The sequence below is a fragment of the Hippocampus zosterae genome, chromosome 9 (assembly GCF_025434085.1).
Source record: "Hippocampus zosterae strain Florida chromosome 9, ASM2543408v3, whole genome shotgun sequence".
Lineage (NCBI taxonomy): Eukaryota > Metazoa > Chordata > Actinopteri > Syngnathiformes > Syngnathidae > Hippocampus > Hippocampus zosterae.
In genome coordinates this window covers 17,861,905-17,881,484 of record NC_067459.1, presented here as the reverse complement: position 1 = coordinate 17,881,484, position 19,580 = coordinate 17,861,905, and the positions used below count along the sequence as shown (strand labels likewise).

Genomic DNA, 19,580 nt, shown 5'->3' with positions numbered 1-19,580 from the left:
TTGCATCGGAAGTCATGTTGATCACTCTTCTATTTGTGGTTTCGGTATGTCAAATCATATTTGGATGCCTCACACATGTTTATATACATTTATTAAAATTACAATACACTGTACAGTATGTAATTTGAACGGTCGCGCTCAAAGTCACAAAGTAGCCGTTTCATCTTTTTCCTTAGGGAAAGTTAAATTCAGCCTTCTAAGTGTTTGCGTGAAGAACTTCGGCATTGGGCAGACCACGCTGATGATGCCATCGCCGTCTTTGGGGAGTGTCAGTTGACGAGCGTGCAGGTGAAGCGGAAGATGTCGGCTCTTGCTTTGTTCAAGGCCAAGCTTTTTCAGCACGCCCTCTGGTAATTTCTACGGGTCAAAATGTCAGCAGTTTACAAGTTGGTGCACAATTCGGGATGCGTGTTGCATTTATGAGCTTGAGAAGCTATCTGGCATATTTTGTTGATGTTTTGTAGAGGACTCAAAAATCAAAAAATGTTTTATCAAGTCCACATTTAAAGCACACTACCTGTGGTGCCAGTTTGCTCCAGTGTGAATATTTGTGGTCGCCCAAAATGACGCAGGTCAATGCAAATGCCATGTGGACCCTGATCTGGTGCTTCACTCCTGTGGATACAAGACACCAACTCAAAGTTTATCCCCCCGGACGCTTAATTCAATCCAATCCTCACCAGTTAGAGGTTGCAGTTCCACAAGGCTACATCCGGCATGACTGTCCAGGACTTTGTACTTTGTGACGGCAGGAAGGGATTGGCGATTGGCTCGAACTTTAGTTAGTCCGCTGCCGGTGTCATTCATTCTGTAAACGGGGCTTAAGGCCATCTGCAATTTCAAATGGATGTAAGGAGGAGCTACAGTGAATAACAGAATAGGAAGACAAGAAGTTTACCTTGTAGTGAGGCTGAGAACCGGTGATTTCTCTCTCTATGATTGGAATGTCAATCATGCCTTCAGATGGCACCGGCACGCCCACTGTGATAAGCCTAAGGACACAATTTTGTTTTCTTGTGCCGTTTCTTTAACTATTGTATAGAGTAAAACTTATTCCTGTTTACATTCTAGTGACTAATAAGAGCAACTAAATTGAACAAATCAGAGTTCAATTAATTGAGCTACTCGTGTCAAAGCATGCTTTGTGAGGACAACTTACCAGTACTTTCTCTGTACTTGATTACTTCTGTTGAGTTCCAGTACGTGCTTGGCCGCTTCTTCACTCCTGGCCAACAGGAGAGCACCTGTAATCTCCTTCTCCAGGCCCAGGCAGGGCAGCAGCTGAGAATTGGACTTGACCCTCATACCATCCATCATTTTGGAAAGGACGGGAAGCACGGAGGAGATGGTTGTCTCCCCAGAGGCATCTGACAAGACAATAGGCACATTTTTAAACGTCCATGCATAATTCCCCCCGTTGTTTGTGAATCTACGTTGTCACTTTACTGCAGCTGTTGGAGAGATCATTCGTAAGTCAAGGCAAAAAAAAAAACCCGGCTAGTATCTACAAGCATTCGTTAAATGTGTTTTACCTGTGACAGGAACACCATACGGTTTATTGACAACGACAACATGCTGATCCTGGTACAGCACGCCTCTCTTCAGGTGCTTGGCCAGCACGTTGGGATGAATATTTTGAAGCTGAAGACTGAACCGTTTTAAGTCTATCACCCTCTTCTGTTGGGGTGAAACATTGGGCTGCGCTGTCCGAGTATTGGCCCTCTCCTGCCGGAGCTTGCGAGCCAAATCAATGGCTCGAAGTGGAGGTTTCTCTCCTTTCCCATCATCTGGAGCTTGCCTTGCAGCCGTGGTCTGACCCCGGGTATGGTAAATAAGAGCCGTTCCCGAAGACTGGTGGCATTTTGTCCGTGTTTTTCTTTGAAACCGGAGAAGGAAGTTCCAGTCACCAGCGAATACATTTCTTGTACAGTGGTTCATTGCGGCACTGGTACTTAAAAAGATAAATCCTAAGTGTAGTCAACAAAACATGGCGCACATAAGAGTGTCGCATCTAAATACTTCCGGGTATGGTTGTTTCTGCCTAGTCTTTCCAGAAAGAAAAAAAACATCTCAAATCTCTCGTTAAAATAAATTAGTGTGCGGTGTAAAACGCACAGAGGTAGTTTATCCTAACACGATTGTATGATTTGAATAAAATAATTTCAAGAAAGATAGAATTTCTGACCAAAATACTGCAAAAGTGTACAACATCCTGCTTTGTGATGTAATTTCCGTCAATGTTGGTGCGTTTGTTTTAGGGCGTTTGAGTAGCCGGTTTTTTCGCGGTCATTGAAATCCTGGTGTTACCGAAGGTCATTGCCTTTCCCCGAGGTCGTTTTACAAAAATAAACTCACCATTGCCTGAAGATTTTAGCGCTAGTCTATCGTTGCCGTTTTAAAATAAGTGATTTTCAACTGCAGCATAATTTGCATTGCGCATTGACCGGATGCAATGAAATTGATCGAATTACATGCATGGAATTTAGTTTTGATGTACATTTTATAGTTAGGTTCGTGTAGCAAGGGTGCAAAGATGAAAATCACGGACAGCGTGTTGAGGAGTTTCAGGGTTGCGAGAAAATATAAAGAAAATTCAGATAAAATCAATTGTGTAGTCTACAGTCCCAATGGTGAGAACGCAATTTCAAGCAGCAACGACGACAGCATTGTTTTATATGATATCACGGAAGGAACGTAAGTCTGCAATCAATTTTGTGTCAATTTATATGTAATTTGAGTCTTGGGTGTGTTATAAATGTCAAGTACTTGAGTGTTACTTGTTATGGTTACGATGCAAAATAAAAGAAACGATCATTGTTAAATAGAGACCTCTTAGCTTGTACTACAACAAGTAAAACATTTATTACGCATTAGATTGTGCAGCGCAAACTATCAGGAATTGCGCATTTGCATTTTGGTCGTGTTTAAATTTGCTACGATCTCCCCTCAGGCCCGCTCAGACGGTGTACAGCAAGAAGTATGGAGCAGACTTGATCTGTTACACGAATGGGGATTCCCAAAAAGTCATCTACAGTTCCAATAAGATGGATGGTAAATAAATCAACACTGCGAAAGAGAAAACCCCTGTTGAACCCAAAACATTGGTTTCTTGAGTTACGAATTCAACCGCCCTCATTTTGTGACTTAAATCACTCATGTTTGAAATCAACTATCTCCACTGAAATGAATAGAAAAGTCCAATTTTCCATTGCATTGCACTCCAAACACGGACGTATATTGTTCTTTTGATTTGTAGACACAATACGGTATCTGTCACTAACTGACCGCAAGTACATCAGATACTTCTCCGGTCACACTGCAAGGTTTGTATAGGCACCACATATTTATTATAAAAGAAGCATTACACTGGATTAAGAACGCACCTGTCCCAGGCGTTTTAATTCCAATATGTACTTTTGTTTGGTCCTTGCCTTGTTTTCACATTCCATAATTGCTCTACAGAGTTACGGCTCTCTCCATGTCACCTGTAGCGAACACGTTCATCTCTGGTTCACTTGATAAGACGATTCGGATCTGGGATCTACGCACTGAAAACGTTCAGGTGAGTCACATGAAAGCAAACTCAAATTTAAGATAGGCCTGAACCAGGATGTACAAAATTTTAAGAAAATGTGGAACTGTTGTAAAGTGATTGTTACCACTGTCTGCCTCCAAGCTTACTTGATGACCCGCCTGGATCTAAGTAGGTAGGAAAGCAAGTAGCCCAGAGTTGTAAATGTGAATGTTTTTTGGTCTGTTTGTGCATTGTGATTGGCTGGCGACCAGTCCGGGGTGTACCCTGCCTCTCACCCAAAGTCGGCTGCAATGGGCTGCAGGTCACATGTGACCCAAATGAGAACAAATGCGACAGAAAATGGAATGGGTTCTTATTATAAGGCATCATCAAGGAGGCTGAACAATGGTGTCAACTTTCGAAACTTGTGTTGACACTTTTTGTGTGTGTGTGTGTTTTCCAGGGTCTAACCGAGCCCCTTGACAGACCCATTTGTTCTTATGACCCAGAAGGGCTCATTTTCGCTGTAGGGGTGGATTCGCAGTCCATTAAACTGTACGATGTCCGCGCTTTTGCCAAGGTACAGAACATTCAGTTCAGCGTGTTAGCTTGTTGTAACTTATGTTGTGAATCGTTCTCTGTTAATTTGTTCTTTTTAATTATACGTTTATTTGATTGATTTAGCATGGCTAAGATTGTATTTTGGCTCATATGTAGTACGCATGGGCCGACGTTAGATTCTGACCATATGATAAATGTGAGCAAAAATATCCCAGTATTAAAATTAGAGCTCTAATTTTTTAATTTTTTCTAATTCGTGCGCATAAAAACATGATTTTCTTCCATTGAACATAATCAGTTTTAGTTGCAGACAAAATCTAGAATATTTGATGCATTAAGAAACGACTAACATCTTAACACTAAATAAATGATAACATTCTTCTTCTGTTTAAATGAGTAAGTCACATTTTTAGAACATATTCATGGGCTCATGTTGTCCTTGGGGCTAACTAGTACCTGCTGGCACCAATAACTTCAAAGAAGCGGCTCATAAAGGATCAAATGGGTAATCGGCCCATGTAGATGTTACAGGGTAGGCGGCAGATGTTTACATTAATGTGACTACATTTCCCATGATTCTTTGGATTGGAAACAGGAAGTGACTGTCGTTCCAGTGTGACACTAACATAAACTCCTGCTAGCCATCAGATGCAAATGCCAGCATAAAAATGAATGGGAAGGAATTGGACGCTTTCATTGAATGAGTGTGGATTTACTACATACGGTAGTTCATGATGTGAATGTCAAAAATATACAGTTGTGTGATTTTTTACTTTTGGGAAAAGGGCCCTTTTAATTCATTTGAAATGAAGCTGAATCGCACCTGTGACTGGACCGGCCTGAAGTTCAGCAATGACGGCAAACAGATTCTCATCTCAACCAACGGGGGGATGATCTGCATCCTCAACGCCTTCACTGGAGACGTGATGCACAAGTTTACTGTAAGAACATTTCACGCCTGCGACGAAAACATACAATCACTGTGAATCATTGTATTCTATTCGAACATGTGTATCGTTGCTCATTGCAAGGGCTACAACAACAGCAGAGGCTTAAACCTGGAGGCATGTTTCACACCCGACTCCCAGTTCGTCATGATCGGTAAACCCTTTTTTTTTGCTTTAGTGTTTCGACCATCCATCCACCCGATACTTGAACAGAACTCTCTGTCTCCTCCGCATGATAGGCTCAGAGGATGGGAGAGTCCATGTTTGGAGCACAGAGAATGCGATGAAAGTCGCTGTGCTGGATGGGAAGCATCCGGGACCCATCAGCGCTGTGCAGTTTAACCCCAGATACATGACTTTTGCCACCGCCTGCACGAACATGGTGAGATAATACACAGCACATTATTTGACCTCGCGTACGCATGCTAATTTGTGCCGTATGCAAATACTGACGTTGGTACGGTGAGGTTTCACGATGAGTTCTAATGTTAGGCACATCTACCTCACAGTCCTGAAGTTTGGAATTTTTAGTTATAAATTTCTTTCTTTATTAATTTTTTTTTGCCTGCGCTTTTCTTCTATTTGAGGATATTGGCTATTTTGTCAGTGATCATGTTAACGGACCTCATTTTTCGTAAAATATTGTCTCACGCTTGAGGCGCCGCTGTTGCTTTGTTGTCCGAAGCCGCCACCTTTTGCCGTCAGTGGGGGGGCAGGGGGGGTCCATGTTGTTGATGCCATAATACGTGATTTGCAATTGTTCAACCTCTAGTATCCGTAGTAATGTTCCATTTTTGTTCTAGCTGCAGATTTGTGAAAGCGCGCTATACAGTAAATAAAGTTGAGTTGATTCGAATGCGCTCTCACACTGTCCCTTTTTTTTTTCTTGCCCTCTCTGCAGACATTTTGGCTCCCAAGTTTTGATGACGTGTAAGGATTAGAATTTGATATCAACGATTGTAATTTTGTGATTTGTAACCTATTTACTTTGTCATGCGTGTGTGGAGTGTGCCAACATCAGACATTTTAATGCTTCTTTTGAAACGTTTTTAAACTCATCAGACTCATGTTGGCTACATTTGTGGATACTGTATTTCCGTCTCATGCAAAAAGTATATATTTTTTTAATGTAAATGTCAGCACCTGTTTTTAAAAAAATTCTCAACAGACTGTGATTTCACTTTGACCAATGTTTCTGCATTTTAATGTTAACATTTTTATTGTCGAAAAAAAATAAATGTTTTCTTTTTTACTTTGTTATAATCTTGCTCTATTGTTATTGGAAAACTACAAATCATACATATTATTGTGACTAATTTCCCCCCAGGCTTTAGAGAAACCTTTTTGTTCAATTGAAATTGGTTAAAAAAAAATACTGATAAAATAGACAATACGTCGTGTAAAAGGGGAAAAAAGTAAGCTGTTGGTTCTACCAGTTTGGACAAAAAAAAATCTTGTCCACCAACACATGGGCCACATTTTATGAAGTCTGGTAAAACGCTGAAACAATTTTCTTTCATTTTTTTTTAAAATAACTCTTTTAGTGCAGGAGTCGCCACTGAATTACTATGCATATCTAATGAGCTCTAATCTTTTTAATGTAAGTGTCATGTGAGTGAGTGTGTGTGGATGAGTAGGGATGGGAGGCTGTATATATAAAAAATGTATGAATGCTGAATGAATAATACACGATCCTGTCACAGGTAACCCCACGGCGACACGCTTGTGTATCTGCCCTTGAATGTGAATGACCACATTCTGTTCATTCATCATTTCTTTTTCTAGGATAGAGACGCTACTTTGCAAGGCGTTTAATTCCAACCCTTGGCGTGTGCATATCAGTCGGAATGATATATCGTAAATGTGTTTGTATACGTTGATTCTGCAATGTACTTTTTTTTTAAACAAGCTATTTCTTGTAGTATTTGAACATCAACCTTTTTTGGGGTGGAGTGGGGGAAGGGTGTCTTTGAAATCACAGAGATGGCAACATACACACATTGTCCTTGGTCCAGGGAGCAATGTTGAATTGGTCAGATTCTCGCCGGGTGTCACATTTCTGTTTAGCTGCAATTTGAGATGATGCAGCTGATGTGAGCTCACGAACAGAGCAATAAAATATCAGCTAAACAAGAACAACACCTGGGCACACCCGTTGCTCTCCAAGCCTGGTCGTCAGACTCTTGGAGCTGTGTTCAGTGATCCACACAGGGTGGGTGTGAAAGGGTTTAGATCAGTAGTCAGGCTTCCATATCCACTGACAGGCGCAATCTTACTCATCCGCCGCCCAGTTCCGCAGATTGCATTTCAGGTGTGAAGAATCTCCAGCGTCCCCCCCCCCCCCCCTCGAGAGTCGGTGTCACTCGGTGTGCGTGGGTCCGTCTGTGTGCCATCAGCGGCTTCCTTCAGAGCCAGACGAGCGAGGACAGAGACAGAGAATTGGAGCTGCTCCTTCCATGAAACTGACCGCTGACTGCCAAAATATGTCACACCAAACTGGGATCAATGGTATGCGTGTTTTTTTTTCACATTTGTTCCCGGTTTACTTCCTTATTGTATACTCTGCTATTTGAGATCTATCATTGCAAGGAATTAAACTTGACATCTACAGGCCTTACTTATATTTAAAAATAATTTAGTAGAATTGTTAAACTCACCTAGAAGTACGACTTTTCTACCTGTTGGGATTAGAATAGCTTAACGCCAGTGCGGACGAGAGCAATTTAAATGTCACAATATTTATAGTCATCGTTTTAAGTATTTTTGCATATATACAGAATAAATGCTATGCATGGGATTTGGTAACAGGAGCATAGAGGGGATGGTTGACCTGAGGTACACCTCTCTCACCTGATCGTGCATTAATCATGAGAGTGCCGTGTTTGGTAACCATGGTGACACAAAACACATCACCAGATCTAGTTTTCAGCACCAAAATTACGGGTTTTAATAGGAAGGGTTTTTTTGTAGTTATTATTTTGACATACTGGATGACTATGAAGAATATCACATGCCAGGCACCACTAAGCCTTTTGAATGACAAAGTTGGGGTTTGATGTGACCCAAAAAATTGCATCCCTCGGTTTCACATCATTACAAGATAAAAAAAAGTTTCTTTTTGTTTGTACAAATCACATTTGCAACTGCTTCACTTCTCTGAGTTAAGTATAAAACATATTTTGTAGATTTCGATTTAGTGGTTTCCTTGACTTACACGTCTAATTGGTTCTAACGCAAATCACATGTATTCCAAATCAGCTTTAACGCAACACACAAAAAAAAAGACTAATGTGAAGAAAAAGTTAAAACGTGACATAAAAGTCTGATGCGGGCGCGCACACACACACACACACACTGTGCTACAATGTTGTGCCTTTACATAGTGTGAACTCGGGTGCCTTGTAGCTCGCTCGCTCTCTCTCTCTCTTTCTCTCTCCCTCTGATTCTTTCACTCTCTCTTTCTCTCTTTCTGTTTCTTTCCCTGCCTCTCTCCGTCTTGGTCTGTTTGCTCGTCTGTCTCTGACTGTCTGCCATGTGCCTCTCTCCCTCTGTCTCTCTGGGTGTTTATTCTGTGTGAAAGGAAGCACAAGTGCGTTCCATGCTGAAGTCAGGAAGCCGGTTTCTAAATTGCAGTTCCTCTAAGACAGGGATGTCAAACTCATTTTTTGTCGCGGGCCACTTCGGAGTTACGGTTTTCCTTGGAGGTCTGATGTAAAATCGCAACGTTATTTATTACCCATGACAATTTGACATTTCGGTACAGATTTCAGCAAGGATCGTGAAGGTTGACGCACATGGTTTGCTCCCGCAGGCCACATAAAATGATGTGACGGGCCGGATCTGGCCCCCGGGCCTTGACTTTGACACCTGTGCTCTAAGCGATTCAACTTTTTTTTTCAACTTCACCGGAGTCAAAGCAAGAAAAAAAGACATCCGTACTTCGGCGTACTATTTAATAGAGCATCATAATTTTTTTTCCATTTTGTTTGCTGCGCTTTTTATCATTTCAGCATCAATGGAGCTTAAAGACTTCTTGGCCCAAGCAAGGGGAGGTGCCATCAGGATAATGAAGATTGTCATCCAAAATGGTATGAACACCATGTTTAGAGGTTACATCTATGGCATTCGGAGACATATTTTCGTTCCCGGCGTAAGTGTAACGCAAAGCGCAGTGTAATTATCTGCATGGTTGGAGTTTTCTTTCTTTTGCTATTTTGTTAAACTTTGCACAAGTAGAATTGGGCGTAACGGGGCATTTGCAAATTTTTGCGCCGATGTGGGATGAAACCAAGCAAAAATTAAGTTCCGCCCGTTTTTATGCCGAGCGTCTGTCAACCAAAATAGGGCCCAACATTTGATTTTTACCTGCAGAGAAGTTGGTGCTCGAGTCGTGCGGACAGCCCGCACAAGGCTGGGACAAGGACTACGACCATTTCCTGTTACCTCTGCTCATGCCACAGCAGCCGTGCTACATCCTCTACCGGCTTGATTCCCAGAATGCACTGGGATACGAGTGGATCTTCATCGCCTGGTCGCCCGATCAGTCACCAGTACGTCCCGAAAATGCATTGTGAACACCGTAAATGTGAATCACCCAGAAAAGGTGTTCACCAGTCGGGCAATCGCTCACTATGATGATGTTTGCCTTGGACATTTTCTAAGGATTGTTAAAAACCGACAAAAGCAAACGTCCTTGGATCAGTTTTTAATAAAAAGCCAGGCAAAAAACACTTCTGGGAGAGAACATGTACTAAAGAAGACAAAAACGATGAGGATTCAATTAAAAGTTAAATGACCATCATTTTTATTCATTAGTCTTTCTTTTTTCAAACTCTCATTTATTGTGCAATAATCTCATTGTAACATGTTAAATACATGTTACAATGAGATTATTACATGATTATTACATATTTTGATGCATGTTTATGCTTTAGAAAACATTTATGTCTGAATTTTGGGGGAGCTTGGAAGGGAATAGGGCCTTTACATGGAAAATGCGTCTCTACTTACAAGGAAGGAAAAAATCCTGATTTCTATAGAGAAGGAAGATCATTTTGTGAGGTTAAAAAGAATTGGAAGAACCGCTGCCACAATGCCCACCGCCAATTTTTAAAAGTGTCCAGTGTACAGTATAAAATGACAACAGTGAATTTAATACTGTATGTGTCGAGCAGGTCAGACAGAAGATGGTGTACGCTGCCACTCGTGCCACATTGAAGAAAGAATTTGGAGGCGGTCACATCAAAGACGAGTTGTTTGGCACAGTTGAGGTTAGTTAAAAAAAAATAATAATAATAAAAGATAGCCGGTGGACCCCTGGAGGTACTTTTCTTCTCCTATTGTTTGTCTTGGCAGGATGATGTGTGCTTCCAGGGGTACTTACGTCACATGACCTCCTGCTGTTCTCCGGCGCCTCTCACATCAGCCGAACAGGAACTACAACAAATTCGAGTCACAGAGGTGAAATTGGAAAGTGGAAGAGAGTGACTTGGAATTTCAAGTAGGAATGCGAAAACAACTGAGTGTTTATCTTTTCTTCACAGGATAAAGTTGTATGGGTAAGATCACATTTTCTGTTTGTGTGTCTGCTTGTGTGCGATTTTGTGTGTCTGGGTGTGAGTGAATGTGCGTGTGAATTTGTTTGTGTATCCAATATGGGTGCGCATGTTTGTGTGTTATACATTTTTGAGCTACGCAACCTTTATTTTTTTGTCCACAGGACGAGCGTAGACGAATTGGGATTCCTCGTGCAAGAGTATGTAACAATATATACAAACACTTTTATGCATAGCATATGTTATATTTCTTTAAACAAAAATAAATCTCAGCAAGTTTGACAAAATTAATTAAAAAATATATGAGAATAAAAAACAAATGCAGTACATAAAAAATATATTAAATAATAATTTGAATCAAAGGTAGTTTTTGCAGTTCAAATATTCAAATATCTCTTACTTAAACATTTATAACACTGCAAATATTAATTGTATTCATTAGCCTGGCTATGGCGTTTAGCAATGTGTTAGCATTAAGCTAGTGGCGAATCCTAAAGCAAAGTTGTGATATACATACCGGTACATATATATACGTATATATATATATATGTGTGTGTATATATATATATGTGTGTGTGTATATATATATATATATATATATATATATATATATATATATATATATATATATATATATATATATATATATATATATATATATATATATATATATATATATATATATATATATATATATATATATATATATATATATACACATACACGTACAAGTACTGAAAAATTCTTAAGACTAGTCGTATCCCTTGGCACCACTGTAGAACAATTTGAGTAATGTAAGTAAAAATACTGCCTCTCGATCTCAGTTTGATGTCATTATTTCTTTATTTTTCCTGCCTGTACACCGTCTATCTACAGTCTGACATGAGCGGTTGTGTGGTGGCTTGTGGGTTAGGTTCCAGTGGAGTTTGGGATAGACAAAAGAGTCTCTCAGGGTCTCGCGTTCCCTTTACAAGAAGAGGCTAAGCGAGCTCTGCAGCAGCTGAAGCAGAAACGGATCAACTACATCCAGCTGGTCAGATCTGATGCAACCGCTTATCCAAAATACAGAGAAAAACCTGGGGGTGGTTTTTGCGGGACTTTGGCCCACTGAGCAAAGTCCGCTTTGTGTCCTTTTGCAGAGGCTGGATGTGGAGAAAGAGACCATCGAGCTGGTTCACACCAAACCAACAGAAACACGGGAGCTCCCATACAGGATCCCCACGGATTCCCCCAGATATCACTTCTTCATTTTCAAACATTCCCACCAGGGCCGCTCTCAGGAGGCATTGGGTCAGTGCGCAGGCCTCACGGGGCACTTGTTGTTGTTGTTTTTTTTTAACACAAGAAATAAGAAACAAAAGTAACAATTATTACTTTGAAGTGCAATAAGAATCCATATGGAGCAGAGTTGAGTAGATTGTACTTTGGTTGTACAGTGTTGTTTATGGCAGCCATCTTGGTTTTTGGATGTCTGGGTCAAAAAGCCTCATTCTTTGTGTGCTGGGCTTACACCTAACAATTTTCAAAGTTGTCTCAGATGAAGAAATGAATGTCATCGTGATAGCATTTCACACACTTCATAGCACAAAGGGAATTTTTTTTTGAAAAAGTAGCAAGAGAGGATGACTGCAAAGAAAGATTGTTATCAACATATTATACATGCTGTGAATTGATGTCACTTCCAGTGTTCATATATTCCATGCCTGGGTACACCTGCAGCATAAAGGAGCGGATGTTGTACTCCAGCTGCAAGAACAGGCTTCTGGAGGAGGTGGAGAAAGATTATCAGTTGGAAGTGACCAAAAAGGTACCTTTTTTTTAAAAAAACATTCTCTTGTCACACCATACATACTTTTGCGTCAAATTCTAGATCTCAACACCTGAGGCGGGGGGGCATTTGACTGTTGAAGTTCTAATTGGCTTCATCAAAATGAATCGATGATGCCCATCTGAAATTGCCAGTGTCCTAATCTGTGTGTACAGATGGAGATAGATAGTGGCGATGGCTTGACTGAAGACTTCCTCTACGAGGAGGTGCACCCGATGGAGCACACCTTAAAGCAAGCGTTCGCAAAGCCCCGTGGACCTGGCGCTAAGAGGGGCAACAAACGCCTTATCAAGGGCACAGGAGAGAACGGCGAAGAAATTTAAAAAAGATGCACATGCGCGCATACACCACACACACACACACGCACACACTACACTACCACACAAACGTGATATACATGTCACTTGAGTGACACTATTTCGATTGTACTTGTTTAATTTTTGACCCCAAGGATACAAAGCCAGAGCAAAGCATCAGAAGATACTGAACCATCTAATTCACTTGTGCAGGGAAATGATAAGTCTAAGGGAGTTTTAATGTTAACATCTTATAAGACAGGACTGGACTGGATTTTAAAGGGGATGTACAGTATTATGAATTTGACTTTTTAAAGGTGTCTCAGTAACATGTTCGGGTCAAAATACTCCAAAGGTCAACAATTATTGGACACTTGTAACCTTATTTCATGTCTCGCTGAAATGAGCGATTCAGGTATCTCATGCAAGGGAGTCATTGTATATCCCGCCCCATTTACTGTTGAGTCAGACTACATGTGGAGCAACGTTATGTGTCAATGTGGCGCAAGTGCAGAACGGCTGGCTCACAGGCACATTCTTAGAAACAGGCAAATAAAAGAGTGGTGCCTTGAAATGAGAATGACTTGACATGCAAGTTTGTCGAGATCTAAGCCTTTGTTCGGCCGATTTATTTTTAATTTGTATTTTATTTTTTTTGCTTGCAAGCACAGACTTGAGATGCAAGTCCTGCATGGTCACAGTGAACTGAACTCACATCAACAAAAGAATCACTTTGGCAAATAATGAACGGTTATTCAAAAATGAGGCTATAAGCTGTTTATTGCTACTCCCAGTTGAAGCTAACTGTCAAAAAGCAGAAAATAAAGTCAGTTTAGTTGTCCTAAACTAAAATATTATGTAGTGCTATTTTATCGAGTAGCACATTTTTTATTGTTTTTTTTTTTTTTTTTTGAGGGACGCTATACTGTAATTACACAGAAACCCAACTGTTCGTATACAATTACAAAGGACATTTTCCATAATATGTCCCCTTCACTTTCAAGGGTTGAATACATTCCTTTGTTTTCTTCATCAATAATTTGTATTAACTCGTTTTGGGCGACGGCAGGAATGGCTTTGAAGTGTTAATGGTTGTCCTGTTTGAACTTGTCGTCAGGTCTCCATGACTGAACACAACTCGTGTACGTTCTTGTTTCAGTCACACTGCAGTGTCGCGAGGATGCTCATTACAATAAAATGTTTGTTATCCTACTACGCATCGGTGTATTTCTGGGGATAAAAATCTCCATTATTTCGAGTCTCTGAATGTCTTACTTCAAAGTTGTTCTGTCTCGCTCAATGTGTGAGTGTCCGCGCGAACGTGTGCATGCGGGTACAGTATATTCTAAGAAGGCTCTCTACCCAGAAACTATAATGGTTGGAAACTGCCTGACCCATTCACTGGATCATATGACAACAAACCAATTTCTGAATTGCTCAAGATAATACGCAGAAAACATAAACACGGATTTTTCTGGGAATATTGAACCATTTCATCACATTAAGAAAATATTTTGATTTAAGATTAAGATATTCTTTATTTGTCCCACATTGGGGAAATTTACAGTCTACAGCAGCAAGATTGCGCGTAGAAAGAAGAAAGAAGAAAAAAACAAACACCGTTCAATTAAGTTTATTAATTTACAATATGTTTATAGTTTTTCAAAAATAGGTTGTGACTCATGTAATATTATTGTTGTGGATCATACTTGATATGTGAATGAAATCCCAACAATTAATATTAAAAAGTGCATTACCTGTGTGTATACAATATTATCAATTTACAACTCACAAACATCGGTACTATTATGTCATCCTTTCAAAATAAAGCCGTGGCCCGACAGGAAAACAGTTGAGGTTTGCCCATTGAAAATCCTCAAGATGTTGCGTTTGAAGCAAGCCCAAGTCCTTAAATCGTGTAAATAAATGTTTTGCGTTCTTGCAAAATTGTACATACTGTAGGTGTCAAAGGTTTTGTGTCGCGATCCTGTGACCCCAGTGAGGAAAAGATTTTTTCAGATCTCGGCATGGAAGATATTTTCCTGGACCAGGCTGCTTTCATTTTTAAATGAGTTTACCGGTATTTATTAAACTATTTTGAGAGCTCCGATCGTTTGTCACGCAATAAAAACGCAGAGTAAAACACTAAAAGGTCCGTCCCATTTATTGGGAAAAACAAAACAAAACACTGTATCAATGTTTTATTTTGAAATGCGCTGGAAGTGTAAGTAGAGCAGCGTTGCATGCAATCGATCGTAAACGCACTGAAACACAAACCTTTTCTGACAAACAGAATTCCTAGAACCTCTGCCAGCTTGACGCGAACACACTAGCTTTCTGGGTCCGACCTTGAGTGCATTAGGATCCAGAGGAGCGATTTCTCGGGATTGTCTCTTCAAACTTTATGATTCATCGTGGTGAAAGGTGAGACTTTGAACTGAACACATTTGAAAGGTGTTTCTTATACGTTATTCAACTATACAATCGTGTTTTATTGACGGGATCGTGAGACGTGGATCTTTATTATATTCCGTGGCGGGCTTCCTGTTTTATCTGTGTAGTTTCTGTTCTTGATTGCGTTTGTGGTGCTAACGCGGGTCCTTTAAATCATTGAACACTTTCACGACTCACCTGAGGTTGGTGTCACAGTTTGCGAACTTTTATTGAACCACGGCACATATTTTACGCGATTAAGAACCTCACGGCACACCGTCAAACAAAAATGTTACAAAAAGTGGATGCACTTGTGAATTGTAGGATAGCAGAAAAGCCTTTAATTGCTCTGCCTGTCACTATGAACAAATATACATAACTTGCAGTAAAGTGAAATTGAATAATTTCCCTCCAGCAAACCAAATAATGTCTGATAACATATACAGGTGTCCTGTCAGACATGGTTGCCCCGGCTGTGACCACGAGCCATCATGTGGACCCGGATCCAATCTGCCCACATCTACCCCAGACCCCCTCCGATAGAGATGAGGATCTCTCCTGCATCGCCACCACCTTCCAGTATTTACAAACCTCAGGTACTTCGAGCGTGAGCTGTAGCTCTATTTGCATCATAAATTACTCATTTAGAGTGCAGGCAGCATTTTCAGTAATATAGCCTGCAGTCGGAACACTAAAAGGAGTACTGTTAATAGTAAACGTATACATGTACAATTAAATCCTCTATGAACCTACATGCAAGTAGAGCACTTGGAGTACATACAAACTTCACACAGAGATTTAAACTTTGGACCTCTCGACTGTTAGGAAGACAAGCTAACCACTATTTTACCATCCTACCCACTTTGTTAACATATCGTTCAGTCAAAGTAATCAAATAAAATAATTCAATATTAGTTTTAGAAGGTGTGTTGTAGTTGCTCAAAAGAAAAATACAAAAAATTAAAGCCCCGAGGTGCTTTGGTAGACCTTTCCCACAGACCAGGGCCATAAAATTATGATGATGAATGTGTGTCTTGACTTTAGAGCCGAAGGACTGCATGGCCAATGAGGGTTCATAGTTTCAAAGCAGCCCTAAAAGAGAAGAAGGTCCGACCCCCAGACCATCAAGACACTTAAAAAACAGTTCAAGAGCCTCATAGTGAGAGTCAAAATGTCTTGTAAATCACAGATGCGTCAAAAACAGTGTTTTACACAAGCCTGCTAAATTTGAATTAATGAAAAGCAAGAGCATGCGTGCACGTGTATGTGCCTCGTGTGGGTGTGCGCCTGCGCCAACAAATGTTCGAACCCTCGCAACCTTATACTTAGGTTTTTTCAACCTTGTATTACGAATGTAGTACAAGGCTATGAATGTGTGTATTGTATTTCATGAAACCTTGACTGTGGATGGTATGATAAGCGCCTTCACATGTTGTTTGCCGGATGTGGTGTGAAATCAATACATAATTTGCTACAAGTATCAAATATTCTATTCTAAAGATACATTCCTAGAAAAATGCATATTCAGACATGACTCCAGACGTCTGCTGGCTACCATGTAGCTCTGCCACCAATATTGATTGGTTCGCTTTGCTGTCTGTATTGTAAATGGTGTAATTGTGGCATGGTCTCTTGAGGTAAAATGGAGGAGGAAAAAAGAAAAAAAAACTTGCTAACCGTCCATCTGCCTTGTATGACAGATGGCCGGTGCATCCCTGACTGCTTTATTTAATTCTTTTAAAATGTGTTACTTCTCCATATGTAAGTGTACGGTAATTAATATTAAATAGTGTTTTTTTATTTTGATATAGAAAACCATGACTTTTTGCTTAATTTTGGGGGGAGGCTGAAACAGATGAATGACATTTTCAGTCCATCCAACAGAGAAAGATAAATTGAAATATGAGGATTTTCCTTTACTTGCATGATCACAGAATAAATCAAACTCATGCATACAACTTGCACTTTGTCCGATTTTGGCGAGACCAGAAAGCATGGCATTATGATTACAAATGCGGCTGGTGATTAAAGGTCTGATTTTAAATGCAACCTCGTCATTCATTGCAGGCTGGTACTGGGGTTCCATCTCGGCGAGTCAGGCTCGGGACAAACTCCTGGCAAAGTCTGAAGGCACGTTCCTGGTGCGGGACAGCAGTCACCCTCAGTACATGGTGGCTCTGTCAGTGATGACCCACTGCGGACCGACCAGCGTCCGAATACAGTACAAGAGGGGTTCTTTCTGGCTGGACTCCCTCAGTCCTGAACTGCCTCACCTGCAGTCCTTCCCTGACGTCATCAGTCTCATCCAGCGCTACATTGGCTCGGCACACACGCCACACGGCCCGGCGACGTCGACCGAGGACGGTCGACTCTCCAAAATAAAACCCAATCATGTTCACTCCCCCTCCCTCACCAAGGACAGCGGCGTGATTCTGAAGCTGTTACGTCCCCTTCACAGGCCAGAGACCTTCCCTCGCTTACAGCACCTGGCACGCCTTACAATCAACAGAAATGCAAACTTCCTTGACCAACTGCCCCTCCCAAAGCCTCTCTTGGACTACTTGCACGATTACCCTTTTCACATATGAGGGTCGCAGGAGGCTGCAATTGGGATATGGGCGGGGTCAGCAACTTGCAGGTGTTGAGAGATCATGTGCTCATGAAAAAAGTATGTCTGACGACTGTTGTCCTCCACAATAGTCTTCTTTCATTATAATACACGAGACTTCTATTTTCATCATCGCCAGGCTTATGTTTGTAAAAAAAAAAAACTAAGAGTCTAATAGCTGAAACTAGCAGCGGATATGAAACAGACACCATCATGTGGACACCACTGTGATTTCCTAGTAGTAGGGATCCGTGACACACGTTTTTCTTTTTCACGCCTGCTGTTGAACTGCAGCTAAGTGTGAGGAAACTACTGATGTATTTGCGTTAGCTTTCCGAGTGCAAAACCGAGCAGTTCTGAGAAAGCCTCTTATCGGGATTAGTGAGCGGTAGTTATAAGCAAATTGCTTCACCAGCTGTGAACAAGCCATGACCCGAGTCAGCCCAAACAAAAAACAAGCGCCTAAACTAAATATAGGAGGTTTTTCCCTTTCAGGCCAGGTTTGCAAACAATTCCCATAGGTTGAAATATATATATATAATATCGAATCGTTTTTTTAGAGGGAACACATTTCACAGTAGTCAACTTCTGAAGACGAGATTTTTTTTTTTTGTGGTCAGTCTGCCATAGCACAACAAAATAATTTATGTGCAAGGAGCAAATTGGCCAGGACAGACCTGAAGCCATTCTCAGAACACAAAAAAGATCTGCAAATATATTTGAATGTCACCAAACACCACTAGATGGCGGACATATTTTAGTTGGATTTACACTGGGTCTTATACTGCGCTATTCCAATGTAAGTAGGATTATTTTATTTTTTGGGTGGATTTTGAATGATATACAGGACCAACAAAGTACCTCAGTAATATTACAAATTTGTGTGAAATGATTTTTTTGTGAATGAAAATGTACAAAATGAGCTCTTTAATTTTAATTTTGGCTTCTTGTTCTGCAGTTTTGTGCTGTCCTTGAATGGTAATTTTAATGCGAGACCCCTGTGCTCTAAAAAAAAAAGACAGGCTGTTGTTATTCTATTATGTGTCCTGTTGTGTTATTGTTATTTGATGTTAAATGTTCGGGAAAGTGCTTTGTTAGGCTGCAGCAGTTGTGAAAGCACTATAGAAATAAAGACGTATTTTGTGGTTTGCTTCAAAACCTCTGTACTGTAGTTAGGATCGGAGATGGATCCCAGTCAGCAGAGGCAGTTGGCCCGGAATCGGCATGAAGCTGGCACATCTGGCCCATATATGACCAGCCAGTATTGAGCCACCCTTAAATGCATAAAAGACACAGAATTAATATTTTTAATAAGGTGCAATTCAAACGACCATGTACGACCATGTTTTTAGCCAGAAAAAAACTACCATGTGTGTAGTAAGGCGTTTCTAGACGAAAAAAACCCGACCATGTGTAGTAAGGTGTTTTTAGCCGAAAAAAAACAACAACATATATATAGTAAGGCGTTTTTAGCCGAAAAAACCCCCCTGACCTTGCATAGTAAGGCGTTTTAGACGAAAGAAACGACAATGTATAGTCGGGCGTTTTTCGACCAAAAAAAGACCATGTATAAGTAAGGTGTTTTTAGCCGAAAAAACGACCATGTATAGTAAGGTGTTTTGAGCAGAAAAAAACGAACATGAAGAGTAAGGTGTTTTTTGCCGAAAAAAAACGACCATGTATAGTAAGGTGTTTTTCGACGAAAAAAAACGACCATGTAAGGTGTTTTGAGCCAAAAAAAACGACAATGTATAATAGGCCGTTTTTTGCCGAAAAAAACGACCATGTATAGTAAGCCGTTAGGAAGTGCGTGGGCCCCCAATAGCACTGATAAAAAA

At 40.6% G+C, this 19,580-nt stretch overlaps 3 protein-coding genes across 5 annotated transcripts; 2 read left to right on the top strand and 1 right to left on the bottom strand.

Annotated features, from left to right (window-relative positions):
• Positions 1 to 74: 74 nt before the first annotated feature.
• LOC127607916 (pseudouridylate synthase RPUSD4, mitochondrial-like) lies at positions 75 to 2,109 on the bottom strand. The gene is made up of 6 exons (XM_052076684.1): positions 1,533 to 2,109; positions 1,160 to 1,367; positions 899 to 992; positions 681 to 831; positions 518 to 615; positions 75 to 357 (listed from the first exon to the last, which is right to left on the bottom strand). The coding sequence occupies exons 1-6, from the start codon at positions 1,936 to 1,938 to the stop codon at positions 145 to 147; spliced, it is 1,170 nt and encodes a 389-aa protein (XP_051932644.1). The 5' UTR covers positions 1,939 to 2,109; the 3' UTR covers positions 75 to 144.
• A 140-nt stretch (positions 2,110 to 2,249) lies between these two features.
• LOC127607922 (WD repeat-containing protein 82-like) lies at positions 2,250 to 13,913 on the top strand. Of its 3 annotated transcripts, XM_052076690.1 has the most exons (15): positions 2,250 to 2,694; positions 2,951 to 3,051; positions 3,257 to 3,323; positions 3,463 to 3,562; positions 3,978 to 4,094; positions 4,861 to 5,016; positions 5,107 to 5,176; positions 5,262 to 5,404; positions 9,399 to 9,572; positions 10,197 to 10,292; positions 10,378 to 10,482; positions 11,530 to 11,610; positions 11,717 to 11,867; positions 12,263 to 12,384; positions 12,561 to 13,913. In XM_052076690.1, the coding sequence occupies exons 1-15, from the start codon at positions 2,534 to 2,536 to the stop codon at positions 12,726 to 12,728; spliced, it is 1,812 nt and encodes a 603-aa protein (XP_051932650.1). In that variant the 5' UTR covers positions 2,250 to 2,533; the 3' UTR covers positions 12,729 to 13,913. The 3 variants fall into 3 exon arrangements, with proteins under 3 accessions (XP_051932650.1, XP_051932649.1, XP_051932651.1); XM_052076691.1 differs by lacking the exons at positions 2,250 to 2,694; positions 2,951 to 3,051; positions 3,257 to 3,323; ... (3 more) ...; positions 5,107 to 5,176; positions 5,262 to 5,404 and adding exons at positions 7,408 to 7,530; positions 9,033 to 9,110; positions 10,566 to 10,580; positions 10,742 to 10,777 and having other exon boundaries at positions 9,394 to 9,572; positions 11,491 to 11,610; XM_052076689.1 differs by lacking the exons at positions 9,399 to 9,572; positions 10,197 to 10,292; positions 10,378 to 10,482; ... (2 more) ...; positions 12,263 to 12,384; positions 12,561 to 13,913 and adding an exon at positions 5,924 to 6,285 and having other exon boundaries at positions 2,253 to 2,694.
• A 1,039-nt stretch (positions 13,914 to 14,952) lies between these two features.
• LOC127607931 (cytokine-inducible SH2-containing protein-like) lies at positions 14,953 to 18,270 on the top strand. Its single transcript, XM_052076708.1, has 3 exons — positions 14,953 to 15,125; positions 15,581 to 15,730; positions 17,202 to 18,270. The coding sequence occupies exons 2-3, from the start codon at positions 15,595 to 15,597 to the stop codon at positions 17,720 to 17,722; spliced, it is 657 nt and encodes a 218-aa protein (XP_051932668.1). The 5' UTR covers positions 14,953 to 15,125; positions 15,581 to 15,594; the 3' UTR covers positions 17,723 to 18,270.
• Positions 18,271 to 19,580: the final 1,310 nt, after the last annotated feature.